The sequence below is a fragment of the Ornithorhynchus anatinus genome, chromosome X2 (genome assembly GCF_004115215.2).
Source record: "Ornithorhynchus anatinus isolate Pmale09 chromosome X2, mOrnAna1.pri.v4, whole genome shotgun sequence".
Lineage (NCBI taxonomy): Eukaryota > Metazoa > Chordata > Mammalia > Monotremata > Ornithorhynchidae > Ornithorhynchus > Ornithorhynchus anatinus.
The window spans coordinates 10,220,299-10,245,046 of NC_041750.1; the positions used below are offsets into that span (position 1 = coordinate 10,220,299).

General features: G+C 47.3%; 1 protein-coding gene across 1 annotated transcript in view; it reads right to left on the reverse strand.

The window, feature by feature from the left end:
* CARM1 (coactivator associated arginine methyltransferase 1) overlaps positions 1–24,748 on the reverse strand; it is a gene marked incomplete at its 5' end in the record, with an annotated part of 75,199 nt that overhangs the window by 31,783 nt on the left and 18,668 nt on the right. Inside the window, 3 exons of the mRNA XM_029053355.2 lie at positions 4,969–5,073; positions 6,707–6,813; positions 7,425–7,550. Coding sequence (XP_028909188.1) covers positions 4,969–5,073; positions 6,707–6,813; positions 7,425–7,550 — 338 coding nt within the window. The remainder of the gene's footprint in view (positions 1–4,968; positions 5,074–6,706; positions 6,814–7,424; positions 7,551–24,748) is intronic.

A 24,748-nucleotide genomic window follows, 5' to 3' on the forward strand; every position in this document is an offset into this window, starting at 1 on the left:
ACTGTGGCATTTTCCGGCACTCCTCCCACTCTTTCAAGCCCCCATATTTGGTCTGTCACTAAATCCTGCCATTTTTTTCCTCCACAACATTTCCAGGATCCACCCCTTCCTTTCCATCAAAATAGCCTTTCCAGACTCCCACACCAGTCCAGGCCCTTGTCCTATCCTGGCTTGATTCCCCTCATCGGCCTCCTCACTGGTCCTCCTGCCTCTGACTGCTCCCCTCTCTGGTCCATACTTCATTCTGCTTGTTCTGATCACTTTGCTAAAATGGGATCCTGCACCTGTCTCCCCACTCCTCAAAAACCTCCACGGGATGCCCGTTCCTCTCCGCAAGAAGCAGAAACTCCTGACCGTGAACTTTAGAGCACTGTATCGGTTTTCTCCCTCTGACTTATCCCCACTCTTCTTCCACTCTACCCCAGCTCACACCTCCTTGTTCCTTCCTCTCCAGCTAATTGCTCACTGGGCCTCCTTCTCCTTTCTCCTGTCCCTGAACCCTTGCTCATGCCCTCCCTCCCTCTTCACATCCGGCAGACCACTGGCCTAGCGGACAGTGCGCGAGCCTGGAAGTCAGGAGAACTGGGTCCTAATCCTCACTCCCCCACTTGCCTGCTGGGTGACTTTGGGCACGTCCCTTCACTTCCCTGGGCCTCAGTTTCCTCATCCGTGAAATGGAGCTGAAATACCTGTTCTCCCTCCCCCTTGGACTGTGAGCCCCACTGGGCCAGGGACTGTGTCCAATCTCATTATTCTATAACCACCCCAACTCCTAGCACAGTGCTTGGCACGCAGTAATTGTTGTTGAGCAAATACGACAATTATTATTATCATTACCATCGCATCAAAGCCCTTCTAAAACCACATCGCCTCCAGGAGGCCCTCCCCAATTTCTGTCCACCCCGGGCTACCGCCCACCCAACTCCTAATCTCAGCATTTCCGGGCCTATTTTACACACCCCGTTACTTCAGCACTCACTTAAATACATATTACCGTCTCCTTCCTCCTCCTATCTGTGAATTATTTTAGTGTCCGACTCTCCTGCTACGTTATAAGGTCCTTGAGGGCAGGGGTCACGCCAAACTAACTCTATTGTACTCTGCCAAGTGCTCAGTCCAGTGCTTCTGCCCACAGAAGGTGCTCAGTAAATACTATTGAAGGATGGACATGGCCAGCAAATGCCCGCTCCCGAGACTGCAGCATCTGAAAGATTCCACTGTATGCAAAACCCACAGGCTGCAGAACTTAAAGCACTGGCCTCAAGTCCTGACTGTCTTGATCCGCCAATTGGACAAGCTCAAAGAGTCATCGTTATGTACTCCGTAAGCACTTGGATAGTCATCCCAGCCCCACAGGACTTATGAAACGTTCCCATAATAATGAACGGTATTTGTTAAGCGCTTACGATGTGCCAAGCACTGTTCTAAGAGCCGGGGTAGATACAAGGTAATCAGGTTGTTCCGGGTGGGGCAGTTTCAATCCCCATTTTACAGAGGAGGTAACTGAGGCACGGAGAAGGGAAGTGACTTGTCCAAAGTCCCAGAGCTGACAAGTGGCGGAGCCAGGATTAGAACCCACGACCTCTGACTCCCAAGCCCGGGCTCTTTCCACTAAACCACGTTGATATCCTACTACTTCCCCTGTCTGTAATTTCTTTTCATGTCTGTCTCCCCTTTGCAGACTGTAAACTCCCTGTGGGCAGGGACCGTGTCTACCAACTCCACTGTACTATATTTTCCCAAGCGCTTAGTATAGTGTCCTGCGCACAATAAATAACACGGATTGAGTGAAAGAAGTCACAAGGGAGGGTGAAAGGGACTGCCCAGGTTCTGTCCAGGAGTGGGTCAGGATGGGAGAAGCTCGTCACTGCCTCTATTAACAATAACTATGGTAGTTGTTAGGCGCGTTCTATGTGCCAAGCACTGAACAAAGCACTGGGGTAGACACAATACAATACAAACAGGTTGAACCCGGTTCCCGCCCCTGACCCCGCTGCTCAAAGTCTAACTAGGAGGGAGAAACGATGAGGAAAGTAAGGCCCAGAGAAGTGAAGCATCTTGCCTGAGGTCACACAGCAGCCAAGTGGCAGTGTGGGGATTAGAATCCGGGTCCTCTGACTCCTAGGTCCCTGCTCTGTCCTCTAGGAGACGCTGCTTCTCTGGTATTTCTGGCGATTGAGAATCCAAAAAGGACACAGAAATTCCTTGCTACTCCTCGGACCTCTAATCCATAGGCTACGAGGGGAAAACCTAAACCAATCTGTTGGTTTAGTTCCTTCCCTTTGGTTACTGACAGGAGGATGATTTTGAACTCCCTACCTGAGGGTCACAGCTCTTCCCATATCAGGGTAGACCAATCAAACCTCCAGCACCATCCGATTTAGAAACACAAAATTCTGCTGGGTGGTAGGTAAAGCAGGGTTTTACGTCCCACATTTAAGATTTGTTTTCCCTTTTCCCACCCCTGTTCTTATGGCGTCAAAGGAATACATGACTCTACTACAGCAGATTCAAAAATACAGTACGGAAATAAATCCTACTTTCTGCTGCCAAGAAAAAGGCTCATGAAGACAGCCAACCACACTGCAAGTGTCGTCTTTCTCTCGTGGCTATTACAGTGTTTGAAATTATGATGACAAACTATCAAGACAAACCCAGTTCCTGGCTCCAGGATTATGAAGAAGCTAATTCACCCTAAACAATGATCTGGGATCATCACATGACCCCCCCCCCCACACACACACACAAACTTTACACACATACACACACTCATCCCGCAAGAGGTCCTTCTAGAAAACAAGCCTATGATTCATTCAGAATTCACTGCCCGTCTAAGTCACGGTAGAGCCCCCTCAGAAAAGTACGATGGGTGGCGGGAAGAAGCCAAGTTGGCTGCAGGAGGGTGAGGCCCAGGTCAAACCTCAGCCAGCTCTGGGACATGGAAGCGGAAAATGTCCAACTACCATATGATAGTAGGTGGGGCCCCCATTCCATTTTTTTTAAAGTCGTATTTCTTAAGCACTGTGCCAGTCACTGTTCTCAGTGCTGGGGTAAAAATAATCTAATCAGGTTGGACACAATCCCTGTCCCACATGGGGCTCATGGTCTTAATCCTCATTTTGCAGATGAAGTAACTGAAGCACAGAAAAGTTAAGTGCTTTGCCCAAGGTCACACGTCAGACAAGTGGCAGAGCCAGGATTAGAACCCAGGTCCTGCTTATTCCCAGGCTCGTGCTCTATCCACTAGACTACACTGCTTCTATTCCATTCCGTTGGATACCTCAGCAGGAGGTTCCCTTTGACGGCCTGCACCTCACTGTACCTGGATCTCATCGATCTCTTGCCCACGCCCCGCCTCTGGCCTCGAATGCCCTCCGTCTTCATATCAGACAGTTTACTCTCCCCACCTTCCAGGTCTTATGGAAGACTCATCTCCTCCAAGAGGCTTTCCCTGACTAAGCCCTCATTTCCTCTTCTCTCTCTCCCTTCTGTGTCGCCCTTGCGCTTAGATTTGCTCCCTTTATTCACTCCTCCCTCAACCCCACAGCTCTTGGGTGCACACCCGTAATTTATTTATTTAAAGTTTGTCTCCCCCTCTAGACTGTAAGCTCACAGTGGGCAGGGAATGTGTCTACCGACTCTATTATACTGTACTCTCCCAAGCGCTTAGTACAGTGCTCTGCACCCAGTGAGCGCTCAATAAATACGACCGACTGATGGAGAGCCAATAGCTGGTTCCCATCCAGGATATGAGATCACCAACCAAGAGCCCAAGTGACTTACCCACACTGCAGGGAAATTATTTGGATTTTCTTTTCTTATTCAGGATCATCCTGTTTCGCTTTGGCAGTCAACATACTGGCCTTACGCATGTTGCGCATGTGAGCCTGACTAACAAGTCAATGTCACGCCAATGAGGTCCGTAAAGAAGCCGGGGCAATTGGTAAAGAGGGCCAGTGAGACTGAACTCCCATCTCCCTTAAACGCATTTGAAAATTGTCGGGAGGGCGAGGAGTCTTGCAGCTGCTGGAGAGCAAGGTTCGTTTTCAATTAACACACAACTCAGGATGTCCCATTAGTTTATCATCAAACATGAGCCAAGATCAAATCAGTAATGTCACCTCACTGCAATTATAGCTTAGTACCACTGCCTGTAACAAACATCGTTTTTAGAAATCACATGCTTAGAGCCAATGCTCGATGTTTCGGAAAGCGAGCTTGGTTTGTGTCAACGTACATCTTCTGTGTCCCTGCCCCCACCAAATTAGACTGAAAGGACCGCAGTCTTTTATTTCTTTTGTCTGTTCTCAAGCCCTCAGTACAGTGTTTTGCACCCGGCAGGCTCTCAAAAAAAAAAAAAAAAAAATGCCGATTCTGATTCTCAAGTACTGAGCGGAGCCAGTTTAAAAGAATGAGAAATTTAAAAAAAAAAAAAAAAAAAAAAAAAAGAAAGGGGAAAAAAAAAACCCCGAGGGTTCTTGGACGAGGGACAACGGAAATATCCACTATTTGGTTTAGCTACCTCTCACTGGTTAGGGTCTGGGTGTCAATTAAAATCCAACACAAACACCAGAGGGGCCTGACTTGTTAGGTTAGCCTTAGTTTTTTCAGGTCTCATGCTGGTTTTCAATACAAACCAGAGCAGGTGTTCTGTACCACACTGAATGCGAAGAAGAGTGAGTGAAAGCCTCCCTGTAGCTGACATCCACTGAATGAAAGACAAAAAGGGACAGATGGAAGAAACTTCTTGGAAGTAACATTATCACCCTGTTCTTGCCCAAGCATGTTTCCCCCATTCACTCTCCCCCTCCCGACGGCTTCCTCGGACATTAAAGTCTCCCTCATCCACGAGCCCTCGTCGGCCTTTCCATTCCCTCATCTTGGCATAGCTTCCCGGTCTCCTCCTAAATTACAACCGCGGCTCTGGGCCCCGAGACGAGGTGGGGCGGTTTCCGCCCCGATTCTCACCTTGTCTTTGAAATCACTGTGGTTCTGTAAGATCGCCCGTTGGTAAGTCCCTGTCCGAACGTAATCCTGCATCATGTTCTGTTGCTGTGACAGGTAGCCATAAAACTACAACACACAACACGCAACTGTCAATAAAAGTATACATGCATGTGACCCACTTCAAATCAGCCCTTCAAAATACAGACCATTATATCCCTACCACCTCCACCACCCATCTGCCGTACTTTCTCCCACAGCAGAAGGCCAGGGTGGCAGCCTGTGGGGGCTGAAATTCTGGGTCCCGGCCGGAGCCAGGTACAGAGAGTGTAGGACCGACCGAGCCTGACCTTACGTGGGTTTTAATTTGGACTCAGGTGTGAGTCCAACCTGACTGCCAATACTCGGGACTCAGGCGTATTTGGGCATCGCTTTGCCCGGGGCCGGTAGTCTCAGCCGGTGCCCCTGACAATTCATACCCAAGAGGTTACCAAGCACGTGCAAGGATCCCACTGAGCAATTAAAGTTCCTCAGCCTTACAGGCCCGGTGGTGTTTGAGGAGGCCAGACCTTCGAGGGTCAAGCCTGACTCAAGGCCCGGTTGCTGGTCTGCCGTTCAGCCTGGAATGGATCCACAAGCGGTTGGGCCTCATTCGGCCCAGTAGGGCAAAGGGGGAAATAAAGGCCCGGTGAGTGTAGAAAGGGAAGGCACCAAGCAAAGACTGTGCTGGGCCCGAGGGGGGCCTTTTCCAGGGAAAGGCTTCTTTGGAGCAGGGCAGAAAGGAAGTAAAATTCAACTACCATTTGCTGGAGTTGGGAGTAGAAGATCTGAAACAAGCCTATAGCCAGGCTGTCATCTCCTTTGATCTCAGAGATAATTTGGACCTCACTAACACCTCTTCTTCCTCCCTATCGCTTCCCCTATCAACCTGGAGAAAAATTCCAACACAAGCTTAGAGGCTGCTGACTAATAGGTGATACTGCCAGGGGAGCTTCTCCTTGAATGTGCACCCTTTACCTGCCCCACAGCACTTACGTACAAAGACAGCATTTGTTTATTTATATTAACGTCTTCTTCCCCTCTACACTGTGAGCTCTCTGTGGGCAGGGAACGGGTCTACCAACTCTGTCACATTGTACTCTCCCAAGCCACTCAGTACCGTGCTCCACACACAGTTTGTGCTCAATCAATATCAGTTGACAGTTTAAGACTGTTGACAGTCACTGGCAACCACCGGCAACGGTACAGATGCCCCCGTTAATGTCTACCGAGGCCCATTACCCTGTTCAAAACCCTGCAGTTCCTAGTAGAAAAAAGGAATTCTTCATTCTTCAGCTTGACTCTGAGTGACCCCAAACGACCAAGGTTGCTCAGTGTGCAGGGGATCCAAGGATCCCAAGACCCACCCTGAGAACCCAAGGAATGGTGAAAACGGAGTCCTTGAACAGGAGATAAGTCCTCACTGCTTAGTCCACCTCCTTGAAAAGTTCCAAGTTCAGGAGCACCTTTGGGCATTCTGACTCCCGCCATCAGAAAAACCATCGCCCATTCCTGGCAACTAAGATTTGTTAACAATTCACGTGGTCCTGGGCTACATACGACGGGCTGCTGCCGAGTTTCTCCAAAGATCCCCAGCCTTCCCTCATGGAGATTCCAGTGGCCTAAACCTCATCCCCAGGCCAGGGACCCTTCCGAGCAAAACGGGAGAGTCACTAATATGCCTAATGTCCCTTGCCAAGGAAGAGAGAACCATGAGACCCACCTGGAAGTACTGCACAGCAGAGGATTCCTCCGTACGCTCGCTGAAGACGGACCGTTCTAGGTTGTGACCTCGGCAGTTTTTCAGGATATTATAAAAGGAACAGAAATCTGAAAGCAGAAGAGCAAGATCCATGGGAAAAGAGCAAACCAAAGCAACGTGAAGGTTTAGCGTCTTGATCGACCACAGGGGTCCTGTTGAGCGAAAAAAGAAAGCTTTCCCCGCTCACTCTGTGGCGAGGGGAAGTGATGTGAACTCGCGTCACTTCAAATATGAGGTAATCCAAACTATAGGTTAAACCTCCAACTGCAACGTTAAAAAGGGTACGTGTAGGAAGAAGTTGGCCATTCCATTTGATACTTGGAACCGTTGCTTTTCGGCCACGATCATTTTTTTCCAAAACTGTTTTGCAAAATAATTACGTTAAGTGACTGCCCCATTCATTCTTAATAGGAACACAGTGACCAAAGCGGTCCTCTATGAGCCCCTGTCCTCGGAATAGGGGGAGGGCAGTTAAAGTAAGAGACGGTTCCCTCCGTTAGATCCCATATCCAAGAAAACGGGCTTAGTGATTGATCTCTTGCTGAACTATACTTTCCAAGCACTGAGTTCAGTGCTCTGCACACAGTAAGTGCTCAATAAATACGACCGAATGAATGAATGAACAATAAGCCAGCCCCAGCCCAAATTCCTCCCCGGGAAAAGATGTTAAGGGACATACCATTCGGCGTTGCAAACTGTATAAGGACACTATTACACCCCAGGGTGATGATAAAGGATTGTTTCCCAACTCGGCTGCATTCGGTCTCTCTGGATACGGAGCACTTAAATACACACACTTCTTCATCTTGAAAAAGGAAGGGAAACAAGTTGTTAGCATTTCACTCCAAGGTGGGTGACCACGGCTCCTGCGTTTTATTAGTAGTAGTAATAATAATCATAATAAATGTGGTATTTGTTAAGTGCTTATTATGTGTCAGACACGTTGGGGTGGAAACGAGCAAATCGGGTTAGACAGTCCATGTCCCACATGGGGCTCACAGTCTTAATTCCCACTTTTCAGATGAGGTAACTGAGGCAGAGAGAAGTGAAATGAATGTCCCAAGATCTCCCAGCAGACAAGGGACGGAACCGGTATTAAAACCCAGGTCCTTCTGACTCCCGGGCCCGAGCTCTATCCACTAAGCCACTCAAGGGGAGGGAATGGCAATAGGCCCACAACAATCAGATGGGAGTTGAATGTAATTCCTTGGTTCACTGTGCAGCCCTGGGCCTTTGTCTGGACTTCAGCTTCCCCTCCTCAATAAGGAAGCAAGGATTCCCTCCTCCCTCACGGGACAACCTTGAAGATAAATTAGTTATTACCTGCTTGTCAAAGATAAGTGTAGACTAGTTTACAACCAATCTGGTGAGCTGGCCCAATGCATTCATTTGACTAAACGGCACCAGAAAAACGCAAGGTAACTATTAATTATCATGATGGCATTATTATTACTGAGCTTTAGGAGCCAACTCCCAGGCTGTAACCAATGTGAGCAGGGAAACGCATGCTCTTTGTTTTGAAGGGTTAAGAGGAACTGATGATGCTTGTGAGGATAAATGACTTCCCCCCACCTCCTACGAGTCCCCCTCCCCACCCCAACTCTGATTCTCAAATGCTTCCTCTTCCAAGGGTCCCGATTAGGCAAAGAGAGGGACAGAACAAAAGGCAAGATCGTGTCTATCAACTCTGCTGTACTTTCCCAAGCGCCCAGTGCAGTGCTCTGCACACAGTGCGTGCTCAATAAATACCATTATTGAAGAGGGATTTCCTTGGGGCTTTAGCTCATTCCAACCCTCCAAAATGGTGAGGATGCTCAAAAAGTGAACCCACACTTACATTAAGCTCACATCTTTGATGCACCATGAAGTGCTGCCAAGGACTGACATTTTGTTAGGTTTTTCCATCTTTTGGACTAAATTCACTGGCCCGGAAAAGCCTACATATCATTAAAACTCCGACTGTTCTCTGGGGAGAGAGTGTTGGTGCCTTATCAACTGGCCAGAGGGACTTGCTAAAGATAACTTTACTAGATGTGTACTCTATGGCATTAATATGTTTCACAGTCGGTTACACAGCAGTGGCTTTGAATAAGTGCTTACTATGTGACAAGCACTATGGTAGGCACTGGGGTGGATCTAAGAGAAAATCATTGGGCCTGGTTTCCGACGCCCAAGGGATTCATAATCTAAACTTGGGAATCTGTTCAATCTTTTCTATTTCTCTTTCAAGCTAGGCTTAACAATCCCGGTTTAATCAAAGAGCCAGAGAGAACTGAAGACAAGTGATCCTAAAATGACTGGAGAATGTAATGAGAAACAAGAATACACCATCTACACGGACCCATGTCTATTGTGTGCTCCTGAAATGACGGCCTTATCCAGGAGACTCTTCTGAAGGCATCGCTCAACCTGCAATCACCTCTGCCATTCCAGATCTCGACAGCCGCTCCACTAAAGCACCCCCACCCCCCCCACCCCCGCTACCCTTTTATTTCTAGCCTTTCCGGAATTGAAAGCCAGAACCACACAGTTTTGTGATGGGTAGCCAAGTTCCTTATGGAGAAGAAAGAGGCTCTTTCAGATACATTTCCACTGCTTAGGATTCTGCTTTGACACACACAGCACACTAGGACTATCCCCCTGCCGCCCCCCGCAAAGCAATAACAGTGGTCCTCTGCAAAAGGCAATCCCCAAACCAAATGGTATTTTGGCACCTCTCTCATGAAAAAGTGAGAGACGAAGTGGTGTTAATCAATAGGTGGTATTTATTGAGGTGTTTCAGAGAGATACTCCTTGAAGAGGGAAGGAAAAATGGAAGGAGAGCCTTCCCTCCGTGTCCCCTGCACCCCCCCGCCAAAAAAAGAAAAAAATTGAGGCAAATATTTCTACCCAGCTCTTAAAAGTGAACTTGAGACTAAAGCTTTTCCAAGCACAACAGTGGTTGTACTGAAGAGAGTCTGTTCAGCAAGCCCAAGGAACGCAAAGGAATTCATGATGGATGATGGAAACATCTGAGGACTGACAGAGAAATTCAGAGTCCGACAACTAGGTGAATGCTAAACTGAGTTTCTTTCTTTAAAAAAAAAAAAACAGAACAAAAAACTAAACTCCATTTGTAGGACCAGACACCTCACACTTTCTCTTCCCAAACTTGCTTGGTGAAAAGTGTTGAACCCCCATACGACAATTTCTTTCAGCACAATTTCCAGGACTCCACACCAGGTGCTTTGCCAGGAGTTAACTGCCACCCAACTGAATAAATCCTTTGCCTGTTTGGATATCCAAGACTCGGAGGTTTTAATTCTCCAGAATTAAGGAAAAACGAGAGGAAGGAGGAAAAGTGGAAGTGGGCTAACTACTTCATCATGATATTAATGACCTCCCCTGTCCCTTCAAACCCGTTACTATCCATAAGCAAAAGCAGGAGCAGACACCGTCCTTGAGCTTTCTTTAAGAGCAGCACAAAGTAGCTTCTGTGTAGAAAGGATCAGTAACTGGAGAAGAACCAGCATTACTAATAGCTGGGGGTGGGGGTGGGTGGGGGGAGAGAATCTACCACTCCAGCAGGCTCTTCCTGGCTTCAGGCTCATGGATTTAGGGCAAGTTGTGTCAAAGTTGGAAATTCTAGACCTCGGGACCTCTGGTCCTTAGTGGGGAATTGTAACCCTTAGCTCGCTGAAGCGATCCGTGGACACCGGATATGGTAACCGCAGAAAACCACGATGCCTGAAATCCAAATAGGTTTAGGGAACCAGGAGGTCTAAAAATGACTGAGGTTAAATACTCTCTTGCCTGAAAACATGTTCAACCTAAGGAAGAAATGATGTTATCTGCCAGGTGGGTGGGGAGAGGCAGGAGGAAGACAAGTCACCATCCCTAAAAGCCAGGTTTCAGGCACACAGCTCTATGGCAGGAAAAATTCTACAGCAGTCATAAAGAGATAGAATTAAAGCTTTTTATTGCCACAGACTTAAGGGTGGAAAAAAGAAACACCCAAATGTGAAGTGTTTTATTAAGTTTTCTACCAGCAGGGAAAAAGAAATTCAAGTTGTAAAAGTCCAGAAGAAAATTTTCTATAGCAAGGGGGAAGGGAAGAAAGGAAAAATGAAAGCACCACATAGTTATTAAAAAGTCAAAGCCACTTTGGAAAGTTTTCTCCAATAACATTCCCAAGTATGAAACTGACAACAGTCTCACTCTGGTACAGGGGGTAAGCTGTGAACCTGCAATTCGTTAAACCCCATTTGTGCTTTTCCAGCTAAGAGTCTTTCACTTTGGGGTGGGAGGGGGCTGGAAATGTGTCACTGAAAGTTTTTCATCTGCTTATAGCAGGGGGTGGGCAACCTCTGCTTTGCAAACAAAATGAAACCTTGGAGCAATTGCCACGCAAGGAGCCCGACAATTTATAGCTCCCCATTGTGACATCACTGCATCACGCTGCACAATGTGATAATGTCACTGCGTTGTGTGGCTGCTTCATAGCAACAGCTCTGGCTGGCAGTGGGGATGGGAGAGAGGGAAGGGAGGGAGGGGAGGCATAACGAGCCAGCAGTGGCCGCCCGAGGTGGGAGCCCAGGTCAATGGCATTCTGGGAGGTCGGGGTCTGCTCTGCCCAGTTGAGGGTTCAGGACGGACTGCCTGCTGCTGACTCCCCCTGCCTCCCTCCATCCCCCACCCCAAGCAACGTAGGACTAGATGGAGCCCAGATGCTCCACAACTTTTAAGTAGGCTGTGGCCACAGTGGGGTGTACTGGAGCGGTTCCAGGTGTTACAGGGGCATGTTCGGTGGCGGTCCCCACTTAGGGAGAGGCCCTGCTCGAGAGCCCCATTTAGCTCCAAAAAGGGCCAGATAAGGCCCCTAGAGGCATAGGTTGTAGATTCCCAGCTTATTGGCATCCTTTTTTAAAAATGGTATATATTAAGCGCTTACTATGTGACATGCATTATTCTAAGCACTGGGGTAGGTATGAGTTTATTAGGTTGGATAGAGCCCCTGTCCCATGTGGGGATCACAGTCTAAGTAGGAGGAAGTAGGATTTGATCCCCATTTTACAGTTGAGGGAACTCAGGCACACAGAAGTTAAATGACTTGCCCACAGTCACACAGCGAGCAGTCGGCAGAGGTGGGATTAAAACCCAGGTCCTCCGACTCCCAGGCCCGTTCTCTTTCCACTAAGCCTCCCACACTGCTTCCCACCCTTCTTCTTTCTCTATTCTTTGGCAACTGACCACCATCTTCGGCCAAGCTAGCTCAAGCAAATCAAAAGACCCAACATTATTTACTGAACACCGACTGCACTCAGAGCACTGTACTAACTAAACCCTTGGGAAAGCACAACAGAGGTAGAAGGCACAATATTTGCCCTGAAGGAGCTTACAAACTAGAAGGGGAGACAGGCAAAATAAATTAGGAGAAAGAAGAGAGTGGTAAAATGGATACGTGGATGCCCAGATGCTTAAATAATAGACAATGTAAGTCGATACAGAAGGACTACAGGTGACTGTGAGGGCATAAGTGCAGCGTTCCTGCAAAAAGGGCTGAGGAGGCAGTTGGGAATGTAGAAAAAATAACTGAGGAAGGCCTCCTGGAGGAGGTGAGATTTCAGAAGGGCTTTGAATAGGGGGAGAGTCCGGTAGATACGAAGGGGGGGGGGGGGGGGGGTTAGTTCTAGGCAGTTAAGTCAAGCACTTACCCCAAAGCACTTACCCTATCCCGCCTTGATTATCGCATCAGCCGCCTTGCTGACCTCCCTACCTCCTGTTTTTCCCCACTCCAGTCCATACTTCACTCTGCTGCCCGGATTACTTTTCTACAAAAACACCGAGTTCACATTTCTCCACTCTTCAAGAACCTCCAGTGGTTGCCCATCCACCTCCGCATCAAACAGAAGCTCCTTACCGTTGGCTTTAAATCGCCTTGCCCCCTCCTACGTCACCTAGCTCCTCTCCCATTGCAACCCAGCCCGCACGCTTCGCTCCTCTAATGCTAACCTTCTCACTGTATCTTGACCACGTCTATCTTGCTGCCGACCTCTCACCTACGTCCTACCTCTGGCCTGGTACGCCCTCTCATTTTTAAAATTCGACAATTACTCTCCCCACCTTCACAACCTTATCGAAGGCACATCTCCTCCAAAAAGCCTTCCCTGACTAAGCCCTCGTTTCTGCTTTTCCCGCTCCCTTCCACATCGCCCCGACTTGTTCCCTTTATTCACCTTCACCACCCCCCCCCCCCCCCAGCTGCACATATCCGTAATTTATTTATTTATATTGATGTCTGTCTCTCCCTCTAGACTATAAACTCATTGTGGGCAGGGAACGTGTCTCTTCTAGTGTCGTGTTGTACTCTCTCAAGTGCTTAGTACAGTGCCCTGCACACAGTAAACATTCAATAAATACAACTGATTTGAGTGATTGATTGAATGATAGGAGGAACACCATGAGTTAAGTGGTTGGAGACAAGGAGGCAGCAGAGTAAGTCAGCTGGTGAGGAATGAAGAGTGCAAGCTGGGTTATAGTGGGAGGAGAGTGGGTAAATAAGAGGAAGAGAACTGATGAAGTCCCTTTGACTCAGTCATCAGGAGTTTCTGCTTGATATGGAGAAGATTGGGTAACCATTGGAGGTTTTCGAGGAGTAGGAAGGCTTGGGCGTAAGACACTTTAGAAAAATGATCCAGGCAGCAGGATGAAATATGGACTGAAGAAGGAAGAGACTGGAGGCAGGAAGTCCTGTGCTGGGTAAATGACGAGCCCTTGGACAGGGACGGTTGTCGTTTGGACAGAGAGGAAGGGATGCAGCTGGGAACTGGAGGAAATCTGATGGGATTTAGCCCAGACTGCACATGACCGTTAAAAGGAGTCATGGATAATGCCAAGATCAGGGGACTTAATATAGGGGGCTTGCCCACCAGGGAGGGTGGTGGTATTATCAATGGTGATGGGCAAGGAGTAGATTTAGGAGGAAGATGAGTTCAGTTTGAGACCTACTGAACTTGAGGTTACAGTGGGATATTACATGTGGTATCCTGGAGGTAAGAAGAAATGCACGATTGCATGAGGTATCCTCATCTGGTTCTCCTCCTATCTCTCTGGCCACTCAGTCTCAGTCTCTTTCACAGGCTCCTCCTCTGCCTCCCACCTGTTAACTGAGGGGGTCTCTCAAAATTCTGTTCTGGGTCCCCTTCTATTCTCCATCTACACCCTCATTCTGCCTCTGGCCTGGAACGTTCTCCCTTTTCATATCCAACAATTACTCTCCCCACCTTCAAAGCTTTATTGAAGGCACTTCTCCTCCAAGATGCCTTCCCTGACTCAGTCCTCATTTCCTTTTCCCACTCCCTTCTGCGTCGCCCGGGCTTGCTTGCTCCCTTTATTCACCACCACACCCAGCCCCACAGTACTTATGTACATATCCATAATTTATTTATATTAGCATCTGTCTCCCCCTCTAGATTCTAAGTCCCTGTGGACAAGGACTATCTGTTATACTGTTGTGTTGTGCTCTCCCAAGCACTTAGTACAGTGCTTTGCATATAGTAAGTGCTCAATAAATACGATTGATTGATTGATAGATTGGGGCTAGTGAGACTGATTTGGGAGTTATTAACACAGCGGTATTGACTAGCTAGCTGTCTCTTCCACTGGGAAATTTGGAGATTCGTGGCCTTAGAAAGTGTAGAGGGGCCAGAACCTTAGTTACACTGGTGTGTAAATTCTTGATAAGCTTTGGTGGCCCTTTCCGGAGCAAACATTGGAAAGGACTCAAAAGAGACATCACATGACCTGTTGGCTGGGTAGGAAACTTGGTGGGAGATCAGGTCTGTAGTCCTGTTAGAACTCACTTCATGACCTTGTCTCTCAACTGCCATTTAAATTGGAAGTTATCACTCTAAAATTTCTGCAGAAAGGAATCTCACAGGCTTATCTTACCCCTCTCCTCGCCTCCAAGAACAACTATACTTAACCAATAGTCTTTTTTAACAATCTCCAGGAAAGAAGAGTCTACGACCTCCTTTGTGTCTTTCAATCCTAATGGCTAGCAAGTTATAACTTGACTCCTTCTTGCTGATATGTAAACCCCTTTCCTCCAATTCTACATTCTGCTTGGACAGAAAATAGTGAATCCCATACCGCCTTTTAATACATTTCAATATATTCGGACTTAACATATTTTAAACAGAACTCACCTCCCCACCCAAAACCCTATCCTCCCCTTGGCTTTCCCACCACTCTAGAAAACACCACGACAATAACGCTAATGGTAACTGTGGTGTTTGGTAAGTGCTTACTATGCCAAGCACTATACTCAGTGCTGGGGCAGATACAAGATGATCAGGTCCCTAAGTATGAGGGAGAACAGATATTGAATCCCTACTTTGTAGATGAAGAAACTGAAGCACAGACAAGTTAAGTGACTTGCCCAAGGTCACACAGCAGTTAAGTGGTCTCACAAGCCCATAACCTTGGCATTATCGACTCCTTTCTCCCGTTCAACCCACATATTCAGGTGATCACCAAATTCTGTTTTTTCCTTCACATCTCTAGAATCCAATCCCTCCATTCAAACTCCCTACCACGCTGATCCAAGTATCATGCACCGCCTTTACTGCATCGGCCTCCTCTCTCTCCCCTCTCCAGTCCTCACTTCATCCTGCTGCCTGGATCATTTTTCTAAAAAAAAAAAAAAGTTCAGTCCATATCTCTCCACTCCTCAAAAAAACCTCCAATGGCTGCCCATCCACCTCTACATCAGATAAACTCCTTACCTACCATCAGAGTTAAGGTGCTCACCCTCCTACCTTACCTCACTGATCTACCACAACCCAGCACATACTCTCAATCTCGTCTATCTCACCGCCGACCCTTAATAATAATTGTAATAATAATAATAATGATGGTATTTGTTAAGCGCTTAGTATGCGCCAAGCACTGTTCTAAGCAGGGGTAGATACAAGGTTGTCCCATGTGGGGCTCACAGTCTTAATCCCCATTTTACAGATGAGGTAACTGAGGTACAGAGAAGTTAAGCGGCTTGCCCAAGGCCACACAGCAATCAAGTGGCAGAGCCAGGATTAGAACCCACGACCTCTGAATCCCAAGCCCATGCTCTTTCCACTAAGCCATGCTGACCCCTTACCCATGTCCTCCCTCTGGCCTGGAACTCCCTCCCCCTTCATATCTGACAGGTCACCACTCTCCCCACTTCCAAAGTCCTCCAAAAAAATCACATTCTTCAAGAGGCCTTCTCCGATTAATCCTAAACTCCCCCTCTAGACCGTAAACTCAATAGTATTTATTGAGTGCTTACTATGTGCAGAGCACTGTACTAAGCACTGGAAAGTACAATACGGTAACAGATAGAGACAATCCCTGCCCAGTGATGGGCTCACAGTCTAATTGGACTCGTTGTGGGCAGGGAGTACGTCTACCAACTCTGTTGTATTTCTATACTGTACTCTCCCAAGACCTGAGGCCCAAAGAAGTGCAGTGACTTGCCCAACGTCACACAGCAGTCATGTGGCAGAGCCGGGATTAGAAACCAGGTCCTTCTGACACCCAGGACCACGAAGCCATGCATTCCCAAGCGCTTAGTACAGTGCTCTGCACACAGTAAGCGCTTAATAAATATGATTGAATGAATGACAAAGTCCAAGTCCCACATGGGGCTCAGTGTTAATCCCCATTTTACAGATGAGGCTATCGAGGCACAGAAAAGTGAAGTGACTTGCTCAAGGTCACACAGCAGACAGGCGGCAGGGCCGGGATTAGAACCCAGGTCCTTCGGACTCCCAGGCCAGTGCTCTATCCACTAGGCCATTCTGCTCCTTGAGACTGGTTCAGTGGTCCCCAGGAGTATCCTCAAGAAGGAGGGGCAGGAACCATTTACCTTGTCTGAGGCAACTTCAAAGCTCTTTGGCTCCTTTTTGTGACCAAAACGACCTTGATCCTAGGCACTGAATCATAGGAACTTTTATGATGTTGGAGTGATAAAACCGGTTTCTCCTCCCTAGGCCACCAATTGTGCCTTCTCTTTGACCTCCTACCCTCCAATTGCCATTTAAAGGGTGTTTTTCCCAGAGAACCCAGAACACCTCGCTGCGGCCTGTCCAGGAGAGGAGACACAAGACAGGGCTGAGCCTGCCTGCTGGAGAGCATTTAGTACTTGGTCATACTCAAGGTCACACTCCTTACTATGTGGAAGGTTCCAGGCAGCCAGCGTGACTGGGCTAAGAATTCTTTAAGGGATAGAGGAGACCTGAGAAGACAGATCTCTGGGATAGGCTCTATGGCATCCTATTACTTCAACTATCAAGGAAATCTTTCCATCCCTTGGCTCAATACTAACCAAAGCCTTAATAATAAAGACAACTGTGGTATTTGTTAAGCGCTTACTATGTGTCAAGCAGGGTTCTATGCGCTGGGGAAGATATTCATTCGTTCATTCACTCGTATTTACTGAGCAATTAAGCCCTTGGAAAGTACAATTCAGCAAAAAAGACAATTCCTGCTTATAATGGGCTTACGGGGGGGGGGGGGCAGATATAAAAAGTAAACAGGCATCAATATAAATAGAATTATAGATATATACATATACACATAAGTGCTGTGGGGCGGGGGGGGGGGAGCAGAGGGAGCAAGTGGAGGTAACGCAGAAGGGAGGAGGAGCTGAGGAAAAGGGGGCTTAGTCTGGGAAGGCCTATTTGTTAAGCGCTTACTGTGTGCCAAGCACTGTTCTAACCACTGGGACAGATACAAGGTTACCAGGATGTCCCAGGTGGGGCTCACAGTTCCCATCCCCACTTTACAGATGAGACAACTGAGACACTAAGAAGCCAAGTGCCTTGCCCAAAGTCACACAGCTGACAAGTGGATAAAATCAGCACGTCAGATACAGTTGAGTCTGGCCCTGCCACATCTAATGAACGGTCTTTCTCACTCTGTAGTACTGAATGCTGCCTAGGGTACCTAGTTTACCCTGGTGTCCAAGAAGGTACACGGAGTTGGTCCCTGGCTATTGGTCAGACAGGCCTTGTACAACAAAATGAAGACACACCATCGAGAAGCAATTCTGAAACACCAATTTACACGTTGGAGAGCACTGTACTAGGGGCTTGGGAGACTACAATTCAACAGAGTTGGTAGACACATTCCCCACCCACAGTGAGCTTTCAGTCTAGAAGACTGTCTATTAAATGTACATCTTCTCTAGCTAGGTAAGAATGGAAAGCACCCGACCTTGACAGAAAACCTGCCACTCCTCACCCAAGCTGGAAAACAATATCTGGTGGTGAGGAGAGGTTTTTCACTGCAGCTTTGCAAGCGCGGTAGTATTAATATCCCCAGATTCAGGGGACCACAGTGCAGCAAAACATAAATGAGAATGAATACACTTTACAAATGGCCTAAAAAAACCCCTCACTTCTTGGAACTCTGCAAGCCTCTATTCAGTTACTACACTACTTTCTACACCAGCGGCAACTGGCCGTCCACTGCCCCGCCCCGTTTCCCCTCCCGCGGGAGACAATCCTATGAGTTTGTTGCGGCGACACATGCACGAAAATGGAAGAAAGTGGAGATTAGCAGGGCCCAGTGCAAACTTATGGAGCGTTCCACTGTGTATCTGTCCTTGTCTCATGCTGTTTTAGGGTATTTTACTGTTTCATCACACCGTATGTGTCTGTCACCAGTCTCCTCTCCCCACTTTTATACTAGACTGTGAACTCCTTGAGAGCCAGGGACTGTGTCTAATTCCCACCTGTGTATTCTTTCCCAGCGCTCAGGACAGTGCTCTGCACACAGTAATCGATACTTAATAGGTACTCTTACTACTATCACCACTGTGTGACCTTGGGCCGGCCACTTAACCTTTTTGGGCCTCAGTTTCCTCACCTGGGGAAAAGAGATCTGTTCTCCCTCTTAGGCTGTGAGCTCCATGTGGGACAGGGACATCTAACCTTGTAGCTATCCCAGCGCTTGGTCCTGGGTTCTAATCCCAACTCCGCCACATGTCTGCTGTGTGACTTTGGGCAAGTCACTTAACTTCTCTGGGCCCCAGTTCCCTCTACAAAATAGGGGTTAAAAGTGTGAGCCGCCTGTGGGACAAACACTGTGTCCAACCTGATTAACTTATATCCACCCCAGTACATAGTAAGCACTTAACAAGTACCATAATTATTTGGTAGTGAGTTGCTTGATAAACCATTATCACTAGTCTTCCACCTCCTTTCTCATTAAAGATGAACACCCCCTCCATAATGAGCCTGGAAAGATGACTTGGCAGTTTCCTCAAGGATCCAGAGCTGCTCCTTCGTAGGGACTTCCTGACGGCTTGATGGGTTGGTGACCTCCACAAACTACAGAGCCTCTGGAAACACTGTCTGGGTAGTTTACTGAACCACAGTACGCTGAGGAAGTGGTGTATGATGTTGGTGGGATGAGGCAAATTTGCTTTAAAGGTTATCTTGCTGCTGACCCCTTGCCCGCATTCTCCCTCTGGGCCTGGAACTCCCTCCCCTTCATATCTGATGAAGGGCTACTCTTCCCCACCTTCGAAGCCCTCCTAAAAGTCACCTCTCCTCCAAGAGGCCTTCCCTGACTGAGCCCCCATTTCTCTTATTTGCCCTCCCTCCCGGGTCACCCATGCACTTGGAGTTGTGCCCCTTATGCATTTGATATTCACCCCACTCTCGGCCCCACAGCACTTATATACATATCCTTACATCTTGTCATTTCCCCTATATGTAATTTATTTTAATGTCTGCCTCCCCCTTTAGATTGTAAGCTCCTGGTGGGCAGGAATCATGTCTAATGTAGTTTACTCTCCCATGTGCTTTTTTTTAAATGGTGTTTGTTAATGGGGAAGCAGCGTGGCTCAGTGTAAAGAGCCTGGGCTTCGGAGTCAGAGGTCATGAGCTCGATTCCCGGCTCTGCCACTTGTTAGCTGTGTGACTGTGGGCAAGTCACTTAACTTCTCTGTGCCTCAGTTATCTCATCTGTAAAATGGGGATTAACTGTGAGCCTCACATGGGACGACCTGATTATCCTGTATCTCCCCCAGCGCTTAGAACAGTGCTCTGCACCTAGTAAGCGCTTAACAAATACCAACATTATTATTATTATTATTATTAAGTGCTTACTCTGTGCCAGGCACTGAACTAAGCACCGGGGTAGATGCAAGTTAATCAGTCTTAATCCCCATTTTACAGGTGAGGTAACAGACACAGAGAAGTGAAGTGACTTGCCCACGGTCCCATACCAGGCAAGCAAAGGAGCCGGGATAAGAACCCAGGTCCTCTGACTCCCAGGATCCTGTCCTATCCACTAGGCCATGCTGCTTCCATACAATGCTGAGTACAATGCTTGGCACACAGTAGGTGCTTAATAAGTACCATTGACTGATTGATTGAGGCAAGTAGCTTCAACTTTTTTAAGGTAGGATCTCCCCGGCCTTGCCAACAGCTATACATACCTGTGTTAGAAAACCTCAGGGGACACCCACCTTCAGAATGCAACTTGGCACTTTTCCGTCTGTAGTAGTGCTAATGTCATTTTTTTTTAAAGGGGAGTAGGGGTGTAACACTTCAGGACTACCTCCAAATAAAAAAAAAATCTAGGGATCCAGGTTCTTGCTTGTTTAAAGCATAAAATGTGGGATGCAATTAATTACAATTACTTAATCAGAGAGCACAACGAAAAACTAGCTCTGCAGCAGTCTCTGGTTTCCAATGAATAGCCAGGATGCCTAGTAGAAAGAACACAGACGTGGGAGTCAAAGGACCTGAGTTCCAATTCTGGCTTCCCCTACTTGTCTGCTGGGTGACCTTGGGCAAGTCACTTCACTTCTCCACGACTCCTTTTCCTCATCCATAAATAGGGATTCAATGTCTGTTCTCTCTCCTACTTCCAAATGTGTGCAACCTGATTAACTCGTATCTACCCTAGGGCTTAGAACAGTCCTTGACACAGAGTAAGCGCTTAACCTATACTGTAGTAATAAGTCATCATAAATAGCCAAGATTAGTTACTAAATCGCTTAAAAGAACTTTTACATGACAGATCTTATTTTTAATTGTGGGTCTAGTAACTGATGAAATACGAAAAGCCTAAGCACATTTACATCCCTAGATACACAGGGCCTAACTTCTTTTGGAAGAGTCAAAAATGAAGGGTGGCTGAATCAACCAGTATGAAATTTTCTAGCCAACGTAGAAAACCATGACTATTTAGCCATCCTGTGTGTGGTCAACACTAGTTTGCCACGATGTTTAACATCAGTAAGACAGGAATGATCACACAATTTGCATTTCTGAAACATGAATTTTTATCTACAGGTTCCAGGCAGCCAAAGACCCGAGTGGGAGGGAATTAAGCATGAGCAATGTCTGCAAAGACCCTGCTACAGAAAATAAAGAACTGAGGGGGGCAAAAGTCCAAAGCTTTACACACAAGGCTAAACAGACCAGGCTGCTTCAGGGCCTCTTGCAGCCTATCTCTGAGGGCTTGAATAGTTTTAAATTTGGGTTTCTCAGAAGAAGGGTTTAAAGAAAGAAAAGAATGGATGAAAAAAAATAAAAGCATTAGTTACTTGAAAGAGCACACAATTCAATCACCAAATAAAAGAGCCCACATGGCTTCTCAGACTCAAGGTGCTCCTTTGGAGAGCTATTAAATGCAAATTTCTCCCATCCATGTTAGTCAGTCTGTCAAGCTGGGCCTCTGAGTTCTTTGTGAGTGACAAAAGGATGGCAGATGTGCTATGCAGTTCCACAGATACTGAATGAACGGAAAGCTTGGCAAATAATTGACAGAGAAACCAAACACACACACACACACACACATACACACGCACACCACTCAAACCCAATTCTATATCATACCCCAGCCTTGTATTTTCTCCTATGGACGGAGGTTACCACCTCTCCACTCCCTCCTCCTGACACAACCCCTCCCCCGCCAAACGCAAACTAGCCTCCCCCTTCCATGTTCACAAAGGCATTTCAAAAGCAGGGTGGGGAGGGGGGAGAAACTGGAGGGTTTGTTTCTTTCTGTAGTTGGGTCAGAGAGAAAAAACAGCAACCTAACTGCTTTGAAAAAGCTGATGGCTACAGTACCTAAACCAGACTAAAAGACTATCTTTGGGGGCCTGGGATGCACACAAATCTACCAAATCTAGCAGGGGAGAATGCAACGCCATGGGTATCTCAGGACCTTTCGGGTTTCAAAAGATCCCTGAGGCTCTTTGCCATTGCCCCAAAGTGTACAGGCCATAGATAGGGAAATACCCATTTACAGCTGAAATGCCACTCCCTCTGACCATTTCTGGGCCACAATACAATCAGTTCTACAATGCTGAAGAGATTGCTTTCTTGAAAGAACCCTGCCTGTTGGGAAAAACGTCACTGCAGGCAAGAGCTCCACTGCTTCTTCCAACATCCGCACCATGTTCTCTCCGGATAGACGTGAGCTACTGGGGAAGAATGCGCCCTAATTCTTCCATGGTGTTTTATCCACAGCGTCATTCCATCTGTAAGCGGGCCATCTTTGACTTAAAACATTTCGAGTTAAGACGAGCGCCACTCTCGTCTCTAAATGTATGCTGTTTCGGCCCCGACAACACTAGCTTTCCTCTAAGGCATTAAGCTTGGGAGTGCAGGCGGGAAGAGGGGAGGCAGCAAAGGCTGGGGGTTACTTGGTCCCTAGAAAGAGACCCCTCCGAGGGTCTGCACTCCCATTTAATAATTACGGTACTTGTTAAGCGCTTACTACGTGCCAAGCACTGTTCTAATCGCCGGGGCAGGTACAAAGTGAATCAGGTTGGACACAGTTTCTGTCCCACATGGAGCTCACACTCCCCATTTTACAGATGAGGTAACTGAGGCACAGAAGATGAGTGACTCGCCCACGGTCACGCAGCACACATGTTGGCGGAGCCGGGATTAGGACCCACACCCTTCTGATTCCCAGGCCCGTGCTCTATCCACTAGGTCACCTCCAATCAAGTAAAAGTATACGCTCTCTGATTCAAGCTATATTACTCATCTAGAATTGACTGAGTACACAATTCTGGTTTTGGGAAAAAGAGCGGATCTGACCTCAGTCCAAGAAACCAATCCCCATCTTCAAAGCCCTTTGGAAATTCATTCATTCATTCAATCGTATTTATTGAGCGCTTACTGTGTGCAGAACACTGTACTAAGCACTTGGGAAGTACAATTCGGCATCATATCTCCTCCGGAAGGCTTTCCCCGATTTCATTTTTCACTTCCCTGAGTCAAGTCTCCTCCCCCTCCAAAGACTTACTGAGGGCCCATCTCCTCCAGGAGGCCTTCCCTAAGCCCCCCCCTTCCCTCTTCTCCCACTCCCTTCTGCTTCACCTTGACTTGCTCCTTTTGTTCTTCCCCCCTCCCAACCCCACAGCACTTATGTACACATCTGTATTGTATTTATGTTAATGCCCTTCTCCCCTCCTCTAGACTGTAAGCTCATTGTGGGCAGGGAATGTGTCTGTTTATTGTTGTATCATACTCTCCCAAGCGCTTAGTACAGTGCTCTGCACACAGTAAGTGCTCAATAACTATGACAATGAATGAATGAAGCAACCCGGGCCTGGGAGTCAAAGGACCTGGGTTCTAATCCCACCGTCACTTGTCTGCTGTTTGACCTTGGGCAAATCACTTAAACTTCTCTGTGCCTCAGTTCCCAGAAAAGCAGTGTGGCCTGGTGGATACAGCACGGACCTGAAAGTCAGAAGGAACTCAGTTCCAATCTCAGCTCTGCCAACTGTCTAGTGTGTGACCTTGGGCAAGTCGTTTAACTTCTCTGTGCCTGTTACCTCATCTGTAAAATGGGGATTGACTGTGAGCCCTAATGTGGGATGTGGTCTGCGTCCAACTTAATTACCTTGTATCTACCCCAGTACTTAATACAGCTCTTGGCAGAGAAGAAGCGCTGAACAAATACCATTAAAAGAAAAACAAGCTACCTTCACAGTGCTTCTGCACTAACTGCACACTTGTGGACTCACACCCACCCACAGCACTTTTGTACTTACTGGCTTCCACACCCAACTTTTTAAGCACTTACTCATCTATCATTTTTCCTTTCTCTGCTTCTTTATGTGAATTACTTTGTGTCAATCCTCTCCCACCCCCACTGCTAGAATCTTCAGGATAGAGACTGTACCTTCTAACTTTACTGTACTTTCCCAGTTAGTTCTGACTTACAGTATTTCTACTGGAGATGCCATTTTCAGGAACTAACTGTATCGCTAGTCCAAAGGCTGCCTGTAAGCCTCCCATTGGCTGGCTTCAGGGAGAGACGGAATGAACACTAGGATCCTATGAAAAGTGCCCTGGTTGGCCTCAAATTAAAATGAGGCCTTCCCAGACTAAGTCCCACTTTTCCTCATCTCCAACTCCCTTCTGCACTGCCCCACCCTGACTTACTCCCTTTGCTCTTCCCCCCCTCCTTGCCCCACAGCGCTTATGTATATATCTGTAAATTCATTTACTTATATTGATGTCCATTTATTTGTATTGATGTCTGTCTCCACGCCCCTAGACTGTGAGCTTGTTGTGAGCAGGGATTGTCACTCTGTATTGCTGTATTGTACTTTCCCAAGCACTTAGTACCACTGTGATCTTCACATAGTAAACGCTTAATAAATACGAGTGAATGAATGAGCGGTCAAGTCCTCCATTTTATATTTGAGCCAAGAAAAGGTACCATGGATGCTAGACTGTAAGATCGTTGTGGGCAGGGAATTTGTCTGTTTGTTTTATTGTACTCTCCCAAGCTCCCAGTAGTGTTCTGCACACAGTAAGCGCTCAATAAATATAACTGGCTGACTTTATCCAGTCAGCAATCAGGCAATAGCTATCCCCCCAACTTTCAAGATACAACACTTTCTAGTCATTCTTCTCCTGAACTTCCAGGGAACTCAGTTTCTTCTCCAGACGCCATTTCCTAATGTCTGCCTAAAGGAGGAGTCAGCCCATGGAGCAT